Source organism: Pelmatolapia mariae, linkage group LG4 (assembly GCF_036321145.2).
Source record: "Pelmatolapia mariae isolate MD_Pm_ZW linkage group LG4, Pm_UMD_F_2, whole genome shotgun sequence".
Lineage (NCBI taxonomy): Eukaryota > Metazoa > Chordata > Actinopteri > Cichliformes > Cichlidae > Pelmatolapia > Pelmatolapia mariae.
Genome location: NC_086230.1, coordinates 3,418,756 through 3,438,067, shown reverse-complemented (window position 1 = coordinate 3,438,067; position 19,312 = coordinate 3,418,756). Strand labels below are relative to the sequence as shown.

At 40.8% G+C, this 19,312-nt stretch overlaps 1 protein-coding gene across 2 annotated transcripts; it reads right to left on the bottom strand.

Moving 5' to 3' along the window:
* Positions 1-708: 708 nt before the first annotated feature.
* csnk1da (casein kinase 1, delta a) lies at positions 709-18,680 on the bottom strand. Of its 2 annotated transcripts, none has more exons than XM_063471136.1 (9): positions 18,193-18,680; positions 10,702-10,812; positions 7,514-7,662; positions 7,088-7,316; positions 6,831-7,001; positions 6,588-6,736; positions 6,005-6,173; positions 5,804-5,913; positions 709-3,644 (listed from the first exon to the last, which is right to left on the bottom strand). In XM_063471136.1, the coding sequence occupies exons 1-9, from the start codon at positions 18,266-18,268 to the stop codon at positions 3,594-3,596; spliced, it is 1,215 nt and encodes a 404-aa protein (XP_063327206.1). In that variant the 5' UTR covers positions 18,269-18,680; the 3' UTR covers positions 709-3,593. The 2 variants fall into 2 exon arrangements, with proteins under 2 accessions (XP_063327206.1, XP_063327207.1); XM_063471137.1 differs by lacking the exon at positions 18,193-18,680 and adding an exon at positions 16,911-17,003.
* Between the last annotated feature and the right edge of the window lie 632 nt (positions 18,681-19,312).

Genomic DNA, 19,312 nt, shown 5'->3' with positions numbered 1-19,312 from the left:
ATTTTGGGGTTAGTATTTTGCCCAAGGACATTTGGCACGCAGACTGGAACAGCCAGGGCTCGAACCACCAACCTTCCAGTTAGTAGATGCCCTGCTCTACCTCCTAAGCCACATTTCTTTCTGCATTCCATAAATAGTTCTTGTCTATGTAATCTCCCTGACAGCCTTGCCTAGGCACTTCTTGCCTACTTATGACAATAGTCTGTGTGACTGATCCTATATCTTGTCTTTTCTAAACCACTAAAGAAAGTGGTTTCCACATAAACACAACAGCTCTGTCCTTTAACCTTAAATGTGCTGGGCTCAAATATCTGGGCATTAATGTGACATGTACATTATGTCTACTCGGGCAGTTATGCCTCGCTTATGACTTACATCTGATTTTTGCTTCTTTTTGAGGGAACAATCATCCTCTCTTCGACTCAAATGATGGATATTGTCATATACGTTTTTCAGACACTGCTGTTATTTTTACCAAATCCTTTTTTGTCAGTTCCTTTATTTAAGATGCAGAGCCTCCACGGGGAACTCCAGGCCTCGAGGGCCGGGGTCCTGCAGGTTTTAGATGCGTCCTTGATCCAACACAGCTGGTTTAAATTGATAGATTACCTCCTCAGCATGACTGTTCCTAAGGGTCTCACAGTGAAACACACTGACACAATATAAAAAAAATAAAAATAAAAATGAAATAAAAACACCACACACACATACAAGTACTTAATTTATTTAAACAATTTTAAAATACACAAATACAGTGGTATTACAAATGAGGAGCAAAAGTTTTGAGGTGGGAGTGAAAAGAAACGATTTCCCATGATCCACAGAAAGACGCATTTTGGGACATGAGCAACCATCTCCACAACGCACAGTTCAAAGCAAAACTGACAAAAAGAGAACTGCGTGAGGCAGACTGCAAAATCTATCCCATGTAAATTGTACTTGCATTTATTATAGCCATCAGTGAAACGAACAAGTTAATGCATCACTTTTTTGATTTTCAAGCCCACAGGTGAAGTGTATGAAACAAAAACTGCCTTAGCAGGAATTCTAATGGAGTGAGGCATTCCCATTCCCTCCATACACTGTCGTCATCATCCAAAACCAGCGGCTCATGTGGACCTGGTAGACAAAGTAGGCGCATCCTATACACAACGACGAGTACAAAATACCACGACAACCCCTTTCCCCTTTAACTACAGAACATCGGCCTACGTTACGTTGCAATCAGTGTACCACATCGACAGTTTTCTACTTTAAAATGTGCACGATTCAGATCGAGCCACAGAGAGGAGCCGTGCGTGGCTTTTAGTACCACTGGGACTCATCCAACCCGCCCCGCCCACCCTTTTTTAATTAATACTTGCTTCATTTGTCTCCAAAATCATCCTTTTTAAACCAATCCTGTCCATTTTCTACACAAACTTTCACATTATTTGCCAGACCCTCTGATGTGGGTCAGCACCAGACTGAAACTAATGATCTTTATTTTCTTTAAATCAAGCTCCATCTATGCCAATTACTTTTAAAAGTCATTGCAACATAGGCTGCACAGTAGAATTCTAAACTGTGAAGGAAAAAACAAACAAATGCAGGATCAAATACTACCAGGAGGTACAAACTGAGGCCATGACATCTGAAGAGTTGTGGCATTTTTTCATTTTATCTTTAACTTGCTATCGGCAGAATGGATCCCAGCTTGAGGAAAGCACATTACCAGAATCTACCTTTTTAAAAGGTAACCTCAGTAATTTAGTCTTTAGCTCACAGAAAGTTGTGGCACTTGCAAAATCAGACTTGAAGATGAATGGTTTAAACGTACAGCTGTTTTTCTCACACGTAAGACATGGCAGCACAGTCGGCTCAGAGACGCCCGCTGTGTTTAGGTGACCCAGTGCATTCTGGAGGCAGCACACACTGGTGGGGAACACACTGGAATATTAGCTGCAATCCAATACCACACGCACGGACTGGAGAGTCGGCAGGTTAAACAGCAGCTAATGTGTGATCTCTACTAGGTGAGGGCTGCAGTGCACGTATGAAATCAGGTTTGAGTGTAAAAGCGTGTTTTCACAGTTCAAGTAGCTGTTCCACCCACAGAGTTAAACATCGATTTGTTAAAAAACTGTGAAACACCCATTTAAGGCAAATCAAAGACATCTTATCCAAGCGGCTTCAGCTGCACTGTGCAACCATGATGTAAAATACTTTGCGATGTAACAAACTGGGTATCAGTAAAATCCAAGTCATTAAACTGCCTTGGAGCCTTTCCTCCAATGTAATTAATCCTTTAAGTTTCTGTCTTGCAGTTCTGCTGCGTTTACTTAAAACGTTTGAGACATTCGTTTTTGTGGCTTCTACTAGAGACGCACGTGGAGACAAGGAGGCTGCAACATCCTGTGAATTCTGATTGAAATCATCCATGAGTGTTTATTAAGGTTTATGAAGAAAGCTGTCAAAGTACGCGTGAAAAACAAAACAAAAAAATCTTTGGAAGCAGATGGACAGATGGTCTAGAGTGAGGTTGAGGAGGCAAAGGAGACAAAAAAAAAAAAGAAATACCCTCAACATGTTTATCCCACAACCATTTGAAGCTTGTACAACCCTAAGATAACCCTAAGACAGAACCACACAAACACACAAAAACCACATCACTATGCACTGAGTTTAAAAACAATTTCTCATCCGTTCGGTGCGGACACACCAGCCTCCAGACTAGATCACCGTTTCATTCACAGCTTTTCCCTCCGCAGCCACACTATATGTGCTGTATGGTTTTTTTGGATTTACTACAATGTCCTGGTTGCAACGCACCTGAGGTGGACGCAGACAAAAACAAAAACCCCAAAACATCTACTCATACCATTGGGATCATTGCAAAGAGAACATTAAATCCCCTGTTAATGTAACTGTAGAGCTAAACCTCAAACACCTAAAATACAAAATAAAAGAAAAATATGTCCACTTGTGGGATTTAAACAGTCTTTCAGGACACAAAAATAGAGTTGAGGCACTGCTCTTCAACACTGCCACGATGGATCACGTGTCTCTGGTAGTTTTAATAAATCCCACAGGCTAATTTTGACAGCTAACAGACATGTCATTCTCTCTTGTGAAGTCTGACCAGCTGGTGCAGTACAATTTCTCTTAATGATTAAAAATAAGTAAAAACAAAAGTTGGGGGAGAAAAAACAGGAAGATGATGCCACAGAGAAGTGAATCCATGGCTTCATCAACAGCGAGGGGGAGGCAGGAGGAGGAGGGGGGGGGTTCCAAATCTTCCCACGGAGAAGAAGAGATGCTGCGGCTGCTACTTTGCCCAAATTGTTGTTAAGGCAACCAAACCGTACTCCACCTGCCCATCTCTCTGTCACATACACACACTCACACTCATTTCTGGCTGTGCACCTCTTCTTCTGTCGAGTGAACAGGGGCGTAGCCAGATACTTGTGCAATCGTTGGTAAGTCCTCCGTGTAATCTGCAAAGTCCTGTTCATATGTGTAAGTGTGTTGTGTGTAAAGTGTGTGTGTGTGTGTGTGTGGCTGCAGGTGGTGCATGTTGAGGCCTCCATGGTGCACAGCTGGATGAGAGGGTTTCACCGAGGGGCTGCAGACTGGAGGCCGCTTGGTGTGACCCGGGACAGAGCCTGAAAGAAAAGTAACGTCACCGTTAGAGCAGGGAGCACATCATTGGAAGTTACAGTTACTGCACGGTTACTATGATGCTACAGCCAGCAGCCTAGCTTAGCGCAAACACTGCATACTAGAGTTCTGCTCAAAACCTTGGGCTAGAATGAACACTGAAATAGCCCATTTTATTTTATTTATTTTACCAAATATCCAATATATTAATACTAATAAGATTCAGTTAATATTCAATGCCCCATCATAGTTCGATGTAGGCAAGGAGCAACCTCAGAGGCTAAAAAAATAAAGACAGCAAGAAGTGCCCACACGGCAGATCCTCTCCAACAGTGAGCCATAACACTCCTGTGCTAAAAAGGCTAACGTTATATTTAAAAGTGAAAATGTTTACAGACTGATACAAACATGTGGATGTGACTGCCTTCATTAACAAAAGGAGGAGCTGTAACACACAGCCAAGCCTCACTTTCACAAAATTTTCCAAAAAGTTTGTACTTTAGTTTCACTGAATTACAACGAAAGATTTGATTCATTACTCGGCACTAATTAGCAGATATCTGTGTCTGTGGATTACAAAAGTACAGTTTCAGCCCAGCCTGCTAAACAAGCTTGGCTGTATTAGCTAATAACCACTCTCACCCACAGACAAACCTGACTCCAAAAACAAATAAAACAAGATGGCTGCAGCCACAACACAACAGTACAGTCCTGAACTGTGCAGCCCCGAAGCAAACAGGTGACAGCATGTTGGCTACATCCACCCATGCAGACCATGCTTGCATATTTGCACCCTTGGAAATGAATATGATCGTCACTGCAAAAAAGACGAGCACTGATGAAGCTTCTGTGTGCAGAGCTGAATCTAAACTGCGTTTGCACAGTTTCTCTTCCCCACTCATTCTTACATTCTGTGTAGAGGAGACACTGCGCAAGTAAAGATAACACTTGGGCTTGATTTTAGACTTCAGCTGGAAATCTACATCCCAATTTGCAATGTAGCTGGAAACGCCACTTCCCCCACACCACAACCTTCACTGTTCAGGTTGCTGGAGGCTACGTCGACCTGACGTGTGATTACATTTCCCAGGAGGTGCGCGTCAGCTTCTGGTTACTTCATAAGTTGCGATGCAGCTTTCCCGCTGAAGTATAATTCACACTGAAGTTCACGTACTACTTTGGCTGTGTTTTCCTGTGAATATACTCTTGTATATATGCTGAAGAAGCCAGTGCAGCAGGTACAAACTGACCAATCAGGAGCCAGCCAGAAGCATAAATGAGCTGGATGCCTACCTAAGGACAAATCACCGGCCTCCATTGGTTGTCCTTGGAAACACTTCTTTGTTTTTGTTCTGAATAAACAAAAGTTGCATTTAACTTTCCTATTTTCACAACAGACTTGGTGTTCTATATTTGAATTTTCTCTTCATCATCCTACTGCCACAACATTAAACGAATGCTCCATAAAGCTATAGAAACAAGTTAATTATGGTTTATTCATGGATAAATGTAACTAGTATGAAACTGACATGCAATGTCTTATCCTGTGTCTGTGTGTGGGATAATACACAGAAATGTTTCACTTTTTAAACACTCGATTAAGAAAAGAAACAAAAACATCAAAGTGACTGGAGGAGACTGATTCTTTTCATTTGTTCAGCAGTTCTCCACTTTGCCCTCTGGGGGGCGTGGAGGTCCACGCAAAGAAGAGAACAAAGGACTTAATGAAGCCTTTAAACAATGACCTCCTATGCTCCATGAGTGCTTTTACGCTCATTTTACAAACTGGGAAGGACTGCGTGCACGTCAGTGGAAATGAACCAGTACAGATACTGTTCAGTTTGAACAGAGGGAAAAGGAGAACATGCATGTGCTGTCTGCACAAACACTATGTTCTCTTATGCTAGACGCTTCCTGTTTTCAGGATTTGTTGGGCAACTGAGCACAAATGATTCAAGTTCTTCTTATTAACTGACACGCAATCATAAAGTCCTCCCAGTAAACCGATTGTTTCTAACGACAATGTTTTATGGTCTGCCAACCCGCACAGCGTGTACCCTGCTACTCAGTCACTTGAGATATACCACAGCCTAAAGAAATGTGGCTGCAAACAGCTGTCTCTTGTGGATTTTCAACATAATATTTGTAACGCAGTTCGTGTTACCTGTGAGGACATGCGGGATGTTTCCTGGCGTCCTGTCAGGTCTGACGAGGAAATGTTGACAGGGGCTCCCCGATGAAGGCGCATGCTCACCTTCCTCTCTTTCTCCATACCTGAAAGACAAAGAAAAGGTACAAGGTAGGCTAAATATTTCAGCAACTGTTTAAAGAGAAGGAAAAACAAAACATTGTATTTTTTGCTCACCTGTGTGTGAGGCGGGGTTGAGCGGGGAGGGGGCTGCAACTTCCTGAGGGGCTCTGGCTCTTCCTGAGGCCGAGGCCATACCTCTGGCCCCGGGGTTCCTGCTGTGCCTCATTCTCTCATCCCGTTCCCGACGCTCCCGCTCTGCATCCTCCACGGCCCTATTGGCACCCTGACACACAAGACAGCTGAGGTTATTAACCTTTAAGACAGCTGCAAACTTAAAAAAAAATAAACAAAATAACAAAACATGCTGCATGAAAATGCATCTAGGCAGAATGATGGTGGATTAAGCAGTTTACGCGAGGCCATTTAACAGTGGAAGCTCAACTTAAAATTATGTGTTACACAACATGTTTATAGCTGCGTTTATGTCACTGAGAATGCTGATGTTCCAGTTGTAAACAGAAAGTACACATCACCCAGTTCTTCTAAAGTTTGACTCACATTCTGCTTGCCAATGAAATTCCTAAGAAACACTGTTTGTTTTTGGCACAACCTTCTAACGAAAGCACTTATATAATTAAAGTAAGACAGTAGTGAAAAGCACAAAGAAAGTCTTCTTAGATGTGAAGCTATAACTTACAAATTTCAGCATGTTCCAGTCAAAGACGTAGTCATAGGAGAATCCCTGTCTGTGGAAGAGGTTCCTGAAGAGCTGGCGCAAGTATGAGTAGTCGGGCTTATCGTCGAACCGCAGAGACCGGCAGAAGTTCAGGTAGGTGGCAAACTCGGCTTTGGGGACAAAGAGGTGTTTAAAACATTAGTGTTGGCTAACACTCTGATGTGGTGCCTTTATTCATAGGTACATAAGAGCACTAGAACCTACACGGGTAGCCTTTGCAGAGGACCTCAATGGGTGTCGACATTTTTTTCTCGCTGATGCGTTCATACTTCTGCCTCTTGGTGGCAGCTTTAAGGCCTTGCCAAGGCAGAGACCCCAGGTTGAAGTACATAAGGACGTATCCCAGTGACTCCAAGTCATCCCGCCTGGACTGCTCTGTAAATGCAGAGAGAGAGCCAGGTCAGTCGGGATCTGGACGAATCAGAGTTATTAATCACCAGCTTTGAGGAGGTCGGTCTTACCAATGCCCAGATGTGTGTTAATGGAGGCGTAGCGGGCGGTGCCTGTCAGGTTCTTGTTCTCGCGGTAGGGGATGTGTTGGTGCGTGCGTGCGTCACGATATTTCTTGGCCAGGCCAAAGTCGATGATGTAGACGAGATTTCCCTTCTTGCCCAGGCCCATCAGGAAGTTGTCTGGCTTTACGTCTCTGTGGATGAAGTTCTTGGAGTGGATGTACTCAATTCGGCTGATCTGGAAGGAAAAACGGTGGTTAAAAATTAACACGAGGGGTCATTCCAGGAGCTTAACCAAAGTAGATATTTGAAATCAGTGAAGACATTAGACCGTCCTGCACTACTGTATGTACAATTTGTGATGCATCTTTAACATCAAGTGTAGGACCAGCATTCCTCATTTTATTCCCTTTCTTTTTCCTTTTGGGAACTCACCATCTGGTCAGCCAGCAGCAGGACTGTCTTCAGGCTGAACTTGCGAGAGCAAAAGTTGAACAAGTCTTCCAGACTGGGACCCAGCAGCTCCATGACCATCACATTGTAGTCACCCTCAGCGCCACACCATTTTATCGTTGGAATACCCACTGCAAGAAATGTAGGGAACACAAGGGTTACATTTATAGTTTGATTTGGTGCCATTTTGTTCATGCTGGCACTTCAGTGAGAACCACAAGCTGACACTAAACTGTAATAACTTGATGAAACTGCAGCCACTATTAAGGCTGGAATGTGCATGTCCTCAAATCAGAATCCTAAAAGTCAAATATAGGACTTTACAGGCCTGTATAAGGAAGCCAAAGGTCAAGCGTGTTTAGTACTGACAGCTGTGACTCCTCCACAATCACGTCTTCTGTTAAAGCAACCCAACAGCAAGTCTCATGGTTGCACACATATTAACACATTATGCTCATAATTACATGTTGGTCAATATGCTATATGGGGCAGTGATCAGAAAAAACAAGAATAACAAACCTTTGGTAAACTAAAACTAGAATTGTTGTCATTTTTGGTTTCAAAAACTGTCTGCCATAATGTGTCAATCTGTGATGCAACCATGAGGTTTGCTGTTGGGTTGTTTGCAGAGGGGCACCATGGGTAAACCATTTTTGAAACATTCACTTAGAAAGTTTGTAATTTTAATCCCTTTTTTGTGTTAAGGGATTAAAATTACAAACTTTCTCCTGAACAAAGTAGATTTCCCTCCTTGTGTGTATGCATAACAGTATTTCTACTCCGTTTTTATTTTTGTTGTTTTAAACATGTGCACAGGTGAACACGTTTCGGGGTAAAATCTGCACAAGTCTACAGACGTATGTGAGTCTGATCAACTGTCACTGCTGATGGCAGTGTTTAGCAATGATGTCAGGTCTTCACACTATGAACTTGTGCAATGTCATTTTCCTTTTGTGTGGATCGTATTACAGACAAGCTTGTGTGTTTTGAGGTTTTTGAGCAAACACAATTAGTGCAGCGCACGTACACACTTTTCTGATTTCTGTCATGAAGGGGTTTTTCCAAGTAAGCAAGTCACACTGTGTACATGTAAACAGGCAATGCATAACACATTTACCCTGCATGCATTATTTATTAAAAAAAACAAACCTATGCAACTCCAAATAATAAAAATGGCTCGACTCCTGCCCTCATACACAGAGGCCAGCTGGTTTCATAGGAGCCGGTGACCCTGCCAAGGCGAATAGGCCATCTGGCATTTCCTTCTACAGGCAAGCAGCAACAAAATGCTGGTGCTCAGCAACACACACACAGCATAAGCTATTTATATACATACAAACACAAATACATCTCACAGTCTGGGTCGGCTACTGTGCCCTAATAAATCTAACATAGCTGTGCATACGGACAAACTGCTGACTTCTAAAGTTTACTGTTTTAAAGGCAGACGCCAGTAGCATAGACGACATAAATCAATAAGTCACCAAAGAAAAATACATTTCAAAATGTACATTTCATGCCACACAGTAATAGTGTAGTACTATACAGTATGAGGTACAGAAATACAAACATGCAAACAAGTCTACCCTAGGTATGATGTTGCAGACACTACTGAGCTGGCAGAACAATTAAACAAACTTTACCCATGCTTACTGACTCAAAGCAGCAAGTCCTTTCTTGCTTCTTTCACGTTGGAAGTGTGTGAGCATGTTTCAGAGTCAGATGTTCTTTTCCTTTGCTCTTGGTACCCTTGCAGTGGCACAAGGGGTTCTTTAAGCTATGCTAGTAGTCGGGCTATAAGCCAGTTAGCTAGACTGAATGATCACTTTGGTTTAAACTAAAAAAAAAAAATAAAAAAAAATCAACAGGAACCATTCACGGTGTCTATCGACATGGTAACAGTAAGTATTTTTTCCCAAACAGAAATTTCTCCTAAATACAAACTATATGCAAATCATTTTTCTTTTGGTTTCTTCAACACCAACAGGAGATAAGTACAGCTTGAAGTGTTTAGCGTGCCACGATACTGTGCAAATTTGAATATTTTTTAGTATCAGTGGTGCATTTTGAGGATGGCCTGCTTCCATGAAAATGTAGTTGTAACCTGTTACCGAATACGATAGAAAAAAGGTGTTACTTGTGTTTTTCCAACAGTCTCCACATCAGTCCTCGATTTATGAAGCTTGAACTGTAAAGAGCTTTCCAGCTTTACTGAAGTAAATAACTCTTTCTCCTGCATGGCTCAACACTCGTGTATTTATCTTTTATGTGATTTAAAATCTTAATGTTAGTGTGTACATGTGTGTGCGTGTACATGTCTATACATAGGAATAGTAGTGGTAGAATAGTTATGTTAAGCTATATAGTTTATGTCTTGCATATTTCCACAACCATATCCATAATGACATACTGTGTATGCTACCGTTGTATATAGTGTATTATATTACTTATTTTTTATTTGTTTGTATTTTTTGTATTTTCCTTCTGATATCTGTACCTGAGCTGAGGTAACGCAAAAATGTCCCCGTTGTGGGATCAATAAAGTCTCATCTTATTCTAATCTCTACTTTTTGTTTAAAGTCAAAGTGGTGAAACAACAGCTATGACAGATGAGTTGAAACTGTATGACATGTGTGCAAAAATTACAGGAAAAACTGACCATCCAACAAGTGATCTGACAACAAGGTACACGAGGAGGAGATACTAGCAGCTGATGATGTGAGAGCCAACGGTAAACAAATGACTCAGAGTATCGCTGGAGCACTCGGTAACTGTATTCCATAATGTCAGATAGCCCAAACAGTTCATGGACATTATCATTACAATTACAATGCTAATTTTATGCTTACAAAAAACTGGTGTCAGAAGTGATTAATAGAGGGAATGGAGGAAAAAGGAAGGGAAAAATCATTTGGTGTGTGCTTTAAGCACCCAGCTATTGGGTGGTGTTCAGTTCAGGAGGGTCACTTTAATAACAGAAGAAAATGAATGAACAAACATCCTTTACCAATGTCTACCAGACAGCCAGTACGGAGCATTTTCTTTGTGGCCTATGGTTTATAATGACAAAAGTGTAAACCAGCCTCCACCCAAGTACTTTAAAAGGATGAGGAACTTATAAAAGCTGCATGGATGCATGTGTGTAAAGTGAGTGTCATAGTGTACAGTACCTCCACCCTGCATCATCTTGTAGATTTTGCTCTCTATGTGGAGCTGTGGGTGTTTGGTCTTGACACATTCCAATTTGATGGCGACCTCCTCTCCAACAGAGATATCAGTACCTAGGCAAAACAGCAGAGGGGTTAGCTGCATGAAGATGCATTACACATTCAGTCAGAACCTACATTTAATTAATAAAACCCAACAGTATCTAATCAACAATATGAACAATGAGCACTGCGTCAGGGGTCAACACAATCAAGGGAGTATTATTGTCATGTCAAAGTCCAACACAACTCTGTCATGGTTATACAATTTAATGATGAAGATAACAAATGTCGTTTTTATTATCATCTTATTGTCCTTCATTTATGCCGATTTTCCAAGACGGACCTGGGCAATAGGGCAGCAGGAGTTACAACAATACAACACATTATATAGCAAGAAACAAATACAAATGATATTTAGTACAGACAAGTGGATACAAACATGTGAATCGTACAAAATAACCGATTATTACAACAGCAACCTTAAAACCCTGTATGCTGTACCGTTTGTGGTTTTTACACATACAGATAAGGAGGAACTAGCGACAATTTATAGCTAAAAAACAACCAATGGGGAAATCTGTAGATAAACAGAGATTGCAACACACAGAATGATGTAGGACAGGACAGGACAGCTAGCAATAACATGAAAAGCACAATGACAGACAGAATCCAACTTCCTTAGGTCCTTCCTGGCCTGCTGCATTTTTCAGCTTTACTGACAGTGAAGAAATGACAGGAAAGCGGGAGAGGGGAAGGGCCGCGGGTCGGACTCAAATCCGGGCCGGCTGCTCTCAGCCATACAGCACGCGGCTGCCTGCTCAAACCGGCGCCCAGGCCTGGTGCATTTACAAAGAGCAGATCGCCATAATCCAATAAAGGTTTAAAAAAAAAAAAACCTTCAGAGATCAAGTTTCCTCACTTGGACAGAAACAAGATTTAGTCTTACATAATGCCTTTCAGTGTGAGTTTTAAATGACACATACTGATCTGATGATACGGAAATACTGCATATCATTTGCATAAAAATAGAAGCAATTGATTAATTTTTAAGGTTCTTAATATATAGAGAGAAGAGCAGTGGTCCTGATATGGAGCAATAGTAAAGTCTTGTGGATTTTGGGAAAAATGAGGAAGGGACAAAGTAGAAAGTTAGACTGTTCTAGCTGACAAGTAATTTAGAAACCAAGTTACAGCATTAGCAGATAAACCAATATTGCATCATCAGCTGTGCCATAAGCCTCTGATAAATCAAGAAAACAAGTAACCAGTCCATTAGATCAATGTCATTCACTACTTTAAAAGCAGCAGTTGATGTGCTGCGTTGTCATTTAAAGGTTTGCTTTATCAACATGTCACAGAAAAATCATAAACCAGCGCTTGGCTGGTGGATGAAGTTAGGAAGCCCTGCTTGGGTACACAAGGAAATATCAGTGGTTATTAACACAGCAAAGCCAGCCAAAGTGTAAGATACACCAGACAATTTTGTGTACTGGATGTACTTGTACCCTGCTCTTCTTTCATACATCTACGCTCTTATTCCTCACAACTATCCTTACATTTAGATACTGTTTCACACAGTCGAGCATTTTGGGAAATTGCTCTCAAACTGACAAACTCGTTTCTTCCCAAACACAGCCATAGAAGCCAGTTCCCTCCACATGAAAACAGCAACTGGACACCAGGTTATGTAATGCCATTACACACACTCTCACGCATACAGGATCTCACACAAGGAACTGTTCAATCATGTAGGCCAACCAATGGTGTATCAGACAACTCTAAATGATGTCATTCAGCTGGAACGAGTAGCATTCATGGGTGGGGCTTCCAACTTACACCATAACTGCTTAATCAAAGTTTTTAATACAAGAACAATACAAACAGGGTGAAGAGGACTTCATATTTATTTCGGGTTTTTTAAAGCTGCATGTGCATGCATGATGCACCTGCTGCTCCTCATCTATGCAGTTAAATTAGACTTTGATCTACTCCAAGCTAGCAATCCAAACCCACTGTCAAATCATTCGAGACAGTTACTTTAAAGTTTATCCAAATCGCTTGGTCATCTGCACTCAGAAATATTTTTCTCTCTTAGCATACATTTTCTTACATATCCTATAAAACTAGAAGCAGAACCAATTTTGCATCATCAATGTCACTTTTTCTCACCAAGCAGAGAAATTTTTAATACGATTTCTTTCAGATAACAGTATCTTCAACCTGCTTGGTTAAAACTCACAGCCACCTGCATTTGGCTCCTCCCATTTTTTCCTGGCTGATTCTTTTTAAATGTAAGTTCTCAGAATTGTTCCTCATGTACACACAGTCCATTGTATCAGTATTTTAGTGTAACAGATACTGACTTCTGTTCACAGTAAACAATAATGCATTGTGATAATGCATTAACATCATACACTTTTCAGGTACATATCCCACTGTGGACTGAAATGCTGTAACTTGCTGTATGTGATTTCATTGCATGGAATGTAATGTACGAATATTTGCATGCATATACATGTTGTATATGTGGATCCCAGGCAGAATACATGAGATCTAGCTGGCACAGAGAACCCACAACAATCTAAATAAACATTTCTTTATGGATTTCCCTGCAGAATTAATGTTCTCCTATTTGAAATGCCAGAGTAGTTCCTGAACATGCAGTAATCTATTATTCATTGGTGGATTGACATAATTTTATAGAAATCCAGTTGCATAGTTATGCAAAATATGTTTAGTTTTTAAAAACACACCCTTAGCGTTTCTACCCTATTAAAGCTTTCAGTACAACACAAAGACACTTAACTCGAAATAATTATTTAATCCAGTATGTGCTCGGCCAATCGATCGATAAATCAATCAGCAGCCACAATGAAAAGGCTTCAAAGCCTCTTTATGGGGAGAACTAGCGTGTGTTTGACTGTGGTGTCTGCTCTCTTGCATCATAGGAATGTGATTTGCCTGGACACATTTCCTAGAGAATGTAGTCCCCGACCTCCACCCACCCACAACCCCCTTCTCTCAACCACATCGTCTTAAAGGCGAGGCTGGGGGCATAGATGTGTTTGTCAGTGGAAAACAAAACAAAACAAAAAAAAAAAAAACACAGTGTGTATGTACATGGTGTGTGTTTCTATCAAGTGCAGTCCTGCTTGTGAAACGTGTTCTGACATGTCTCTCCACACTGGCTCACAAACAAACACAGGCAGGCTAAATATGCAAATATTTGACGAGATTTGCAACGAGACCAGCGCACAAAACTGTGCTGTAATGACTATATAGGAATAAAAACAAAACTCAGCATTAACACACTTTATAGAATCAAAGGTGGTTTTTTGCCATAAGCGTAATAGAAATATATTACAGACTACCATGATCGAGGCAAACAGGCAGAGAGTAAATCAGAGAAACTGACAGCACAGGCAACACAATCCAAGTAAAACCAGTCAGACCAGCGATCCCCAATAATGCTGAAGCATAGTGCAACAGGTCTAAGCTGGCATTTCACACAGAAGATGACCAAGACTGCAGTGGTTCAAGTCTTCAGTGCGAGGACTCCATTGAACTAAGGCTTAATTTAGGCTGCATTAACATATTCTACGCTCAGTAAAAAAAAAAAAAGACTCAAGATTGCTCAATACCAAAGTTTCTGGGCTGGATGAGACAGCGTCATTATAGCTACTGTTGACACCACAACACGGCAGATGGGAAGCAACGAAACACGTCATCAGTTTGAAGACTGACTCACCGCCAGCATTAGTTCTGAGCATGTCTTAGGTTCTTTGTTATTATGGCAGCCTTATAGCAACCTCACTGTTATTTTTCCTTGTGTAAGCAGACCCATCCCTTTTGGTATACTCTACTGGAAGCTTTTCAAAAATCAAAAGCTGGAAAAATGTTAGACAAGTCTCAGGTAGCTAAGTAACAGGCTGAGGTAGAGTATGTACGTCTATGCAGGGTATGTACTGAAGCAGCAACTCTTCCAGATCTGAAGGGTATTCAGGTCATTCAAGCTGCCACGATAGCGTTTAATACGAACGGGCAGAGCTAGCTATGAAGGTACTTTGCATTTATAAGGTGGATTCTTATATTAAAAAGGCCACTAATAAGGCAAGTGTATTTACAAGCAGTCATTGTGAAACGAAAGCTCAGGCTCCATGCTGCTGTCAGACAGGAAATTTATAAAATTGTTTATTTTTGGCAAATTTAGACCTACACCAAGGCCGCAAAACAACAGGACTATTTAAAACCTCAACTTTGTAGACTACTCTAGTAAATTCAAAGCATAAAAATATTTAGCTGAAAATAAGTATAAATACATTCACTTTAAATAACTCTACAGAAAGTCAATAAGTCGTATTTCTAAATTGTTGATTAAAATAATTGTACAACAGAAAGACAAAAGAACTTTGCCTAAGTTAGAATCTGTAATTGGCCACAGAACTCCAATGAAAGACCAACATGTCTGTCCATCTGCCAAGTTTAAACTTTAGATATTGGCAATACTTGAATGCTCCTTTTCAGGCGATACCAAACAAGTATTGACGTCTGGTGCTGTGATGAGGGGAAAACCTTTACAGTTCAAGGAGTTTGGACAATGATAAAGGCCACATCCGGATTTTTGAACCGTGTTTCAACATGCACATCACCCAACAGATAACACAGCAAGAAGAGATTCAAACGGGAGATCTTTGGAAATACAAGATGACTCAGACCTTGAGTAAGCGCTTGTGTGCTCTGTGCATAACTGGCATTTTGTCGTGACAGCCTCTCAAAAGTGGAAAAGCTATTCTACCACTTGTACCCGAATATTTGACAGTCCACATTTGCGTCCAGTCACAGCACACAGAGTACAAGGCTTCACTCCAAGAGCTGACCTCAATCCTGCTAACAACAACCGATCTCTCGCACAATCCACTGCTCAGCCAAGCTGCTCACACATTGTCAGCATTATTAACGCGCTGTTTTCACACACTGTGTGGGAGCCTTAATGTGGGAATGACTGTGAAATCCAGTTACCTAAACTGTCAAAGTTTCATTTTCTCAAGACTTTTAAGAATTTGTTTACTTCCTGGAGATTTTACTTCTCCAAATGTGTTTGACTTGTTCAATTCAGTTATTCACTTAAAGTGCAAATTATTGCTGTAAGACTTGGAAAAACACCTCTGCACAATGCGTGACTCTCTGTTCTGGCTGATTAACAATGTTACATCACATTATCCACCAGCCAATTGGAGGAGAAAAGAGGAAGGGAGGGAGAGACAAAACCACAAAGTGATTATGCAAGCAGCTGGCCGAGCTCACTATCAGTCGAAACAACGCATCACGTGGAAAGCAAACTGGATACAGTTGATGCATTAACTTCCACTTTGCTCTGTTTAAAACTTTGCGTTTTAAAAATAAACGCATTTATGAATCTGAATCTAAGCACTTTGTTAAACCTGCAGTCCACCCTGCATAATTTCTGATTTCACAGATTAAAAAGTCATCTGCTATACTGCGGAGGGCAACATGATTAAATCATATACCATAACAGCCGTCAGACACCAAATCTTTAGGCATTCACAAGTTGTTATTCGTTTTTTCCACAAAGAAAAATGTCAAAAACCAAGAAGTCTGGGTAAAACGCTATATAAACTATGTACACAGCTTTGTCCCTACAGGAAACTGGGCTTGTTAACCAATAATCAAACACATACTTTATCCTTTCAAGCAAAATTTAAATATGAATAAACTAATAAGTCAGCTGCTCCTGTGTTCACACTGGGGGTAAATATGTCCTGTCAGACTGAGACCTTAACACACTACATGGGAAAAAAAAAAAAACTAATTCAAGAAGGGACAATAAATGCTGCTGGTGTAATTCTACATGTTGTGCTGTTTAACACTTTATAATTTACTCAAAAAAATAACAGAAAATGTTACAAGTTAGCCTAAAAATTTAACAGAAACTCAGTGTATTTATTACAACCGGACTGATCGTGTTGACTTTCATGTCATACAATCACAGGAAAACCACAATTCCAACTTAGACAGCAAATTCAAAATGCTTAGTGATTAAATTAAACTGATGATGAAACATTTAACCAATCATATGTACCTATCTCACTGTTTCCTGAGTAAGCGGAAACATTCCACTTAATACTGTGTAACATATACTCAATTGTTACCAAGTCCCAGCAGTCAGAGCTGACCATTTTCTCTCCTGGTTGATTAGATCGCCGTCAGTCACAGAATAATCAGTCCACCACCAGAGAAAAAGACTCAAATGAACAAACTGTTGTTTAGATGACTAGGTTTTAAGCTCAAAAATGTGATCAGCTGTTCTCCACTGCTGATGCCAAAAACCTCCAACATGGCCACAAGAGAACACATTACAGCAGCTGGCGAAGCCCTGTTAGAGAATGTTTTTTGCATATTTATATTCATAGCTCAGTTGGAGAGCTCAAAGAAGATACACTTCCCTCTGCCACTATCAACTTCCCCCATCACACAATAAATTACATCATTGCTAGCAGCCAGTATTAGCCCACACAGCCTGTGCAATAAATAATATTTAACATCTACTGTTCACCTAAGCCAGAGGAAGGACATCCAGTTCATTACAGTAAGGACTGATCCACCAGCAGTCCAAAAGTGTAGATGAAAAACTATATGAACGTGTACCTTAAACCAAACAACCAGTACTATGCTCAAAGTTACCCCCGCCTGTCTCAGCAGGCCATAGAGCCCCCTTTGATCAAATGCAGTCCCAAATATACCATCCTCACAGATTGAATAACTAGGTTACCATTTTAATAAATAAAGATGTCTTCAAAAGTATCTATAGGATATAAAGGACCATATCCTGCTCACTTCTCAAGAACACTAAGGTAGTCTTTTTAGTGCATTTATGAACAAGAGGAGGAAATTAAACCGGTCTGTTGTGTTTAAAGAAGGATGTTCAGCTTAAGTAAATAAACGCTGGATATCGGTTACCAAAAAAGCTTAAATGAAAGCCTGTGGCCTGATCTGCTATTTTGTTCGAGACTATCACTGCTGCTGCAGCTGCTTCCAGAGGAGCAAAGACTGGAAACCTATACATTAGCTATCTATAGGCAGTGGACATTTAGTTACACAAGAGCCGTCAGTGTCAATTCTTATCGTTAGGACGATTAATTTGGACAATAATTGAATCTTGTAACAGAGAAAATGCTCTCGAAGTCAAACACAATGAAGAATGATATCGTTTATTATCAAATGTTTTATGGCAGCGGATGTCACTGCTAGCTCCTTTGCTACACAGACTGATAGCTTAGTAGCTAACGTTACTGGGACTAAACACAGAACAGCTGATTGATTGTGAGCTCGAATATGAAACCCGGAGAAGATGACTTATTGTTAGAGACGTCTATATTATAACGAGACTAACAACGGGAAACACTACAAAAATGTTGTCCGCCAATAACTTACCTAGGTAGATGTCTCCAAAAGAGCCACTTCCAATTTTCCTCCCCAGTCTGTATCGGTTACCCACTCTCAACTCCATGGTAAGCAAGCTTCAGTCGGCTAGCAAGCACGCTCGCTAGCTCGGAAACAGCCAAAAACGTCCTGGTTTAGAGCTCAGCCTTATTTAAAAGCACCACAGCCAAAAGCATCCAACGCAAACGAGCTATTCAGGCGAAGGACTGACTCTTCTCTATGCTGTCGTTGGATGAGGTCGATACTCACAATCTTTCGCCTCTTGTTTTAAAGTATTCCTAACTTCATAATGTGACAATATGAGGTTCACTGGAAAGGTTAATCGTTGTACTTTCTGCTCCTGGTGTCTTCTGTGCCGATACACTTTAATTCTCCACGGATGAAGGCGGATTTTGAGCAGGTTACTTTTACGATTCTGCTCTGGTCCTCTTCCTCTGGCTGCCTTGTCTGCTCTCTGTGAGGACCCTGTTCAGCACTTCTCTGAATGTGTCTGACATCACTTCCCTGCAGGGTGAAGTGGGGGAGGACGCTTATCAGAGAGCCTATTGCTGTAGAGTTCCCAACAGATACCACTAACGATAACGGACCCAACCACATATCCAGCCTTGGTAGTTTCTTCACTTTGAACTGTTACAAGAGCTAAATTTAAAAACGTTTGCTTTTAAATAACCCGGAAATACAGTGTAAAGAAAAATAAATGGAAATCATTCACACGGGACAAGAGTGTGAGGTTTAGCCTGATCCGTAGCCGCCATTTTTACCGTCTCCGGGGCTCCGTGTTGTTGCGCCTGTATTTTCTGTTAGTGACTAATCTTTACAAAGCGAAAGAGTCTGGTCCTGCACATAAACAAAAGATGTACTCTTTTGTCCAGCTGGCCGCTGTCCACCTTCTCATAAACAAATTAAACAAACACAGTCATTTGCTGTATGACATGGTAAAAAAAAAAAGGTCCTAAATAGATATTTATTTTAAAATGAAACCGTTAATACAAAATGTTACTGATCGGGCACTGAGTTTAATGTTTAATCTAACCCGTTTCTTAAAAATTGTTAAATAAATAAATAAATTAGAGCATCAGTTCTTTTATAGCTGTTTGGTAATTAACAGTGG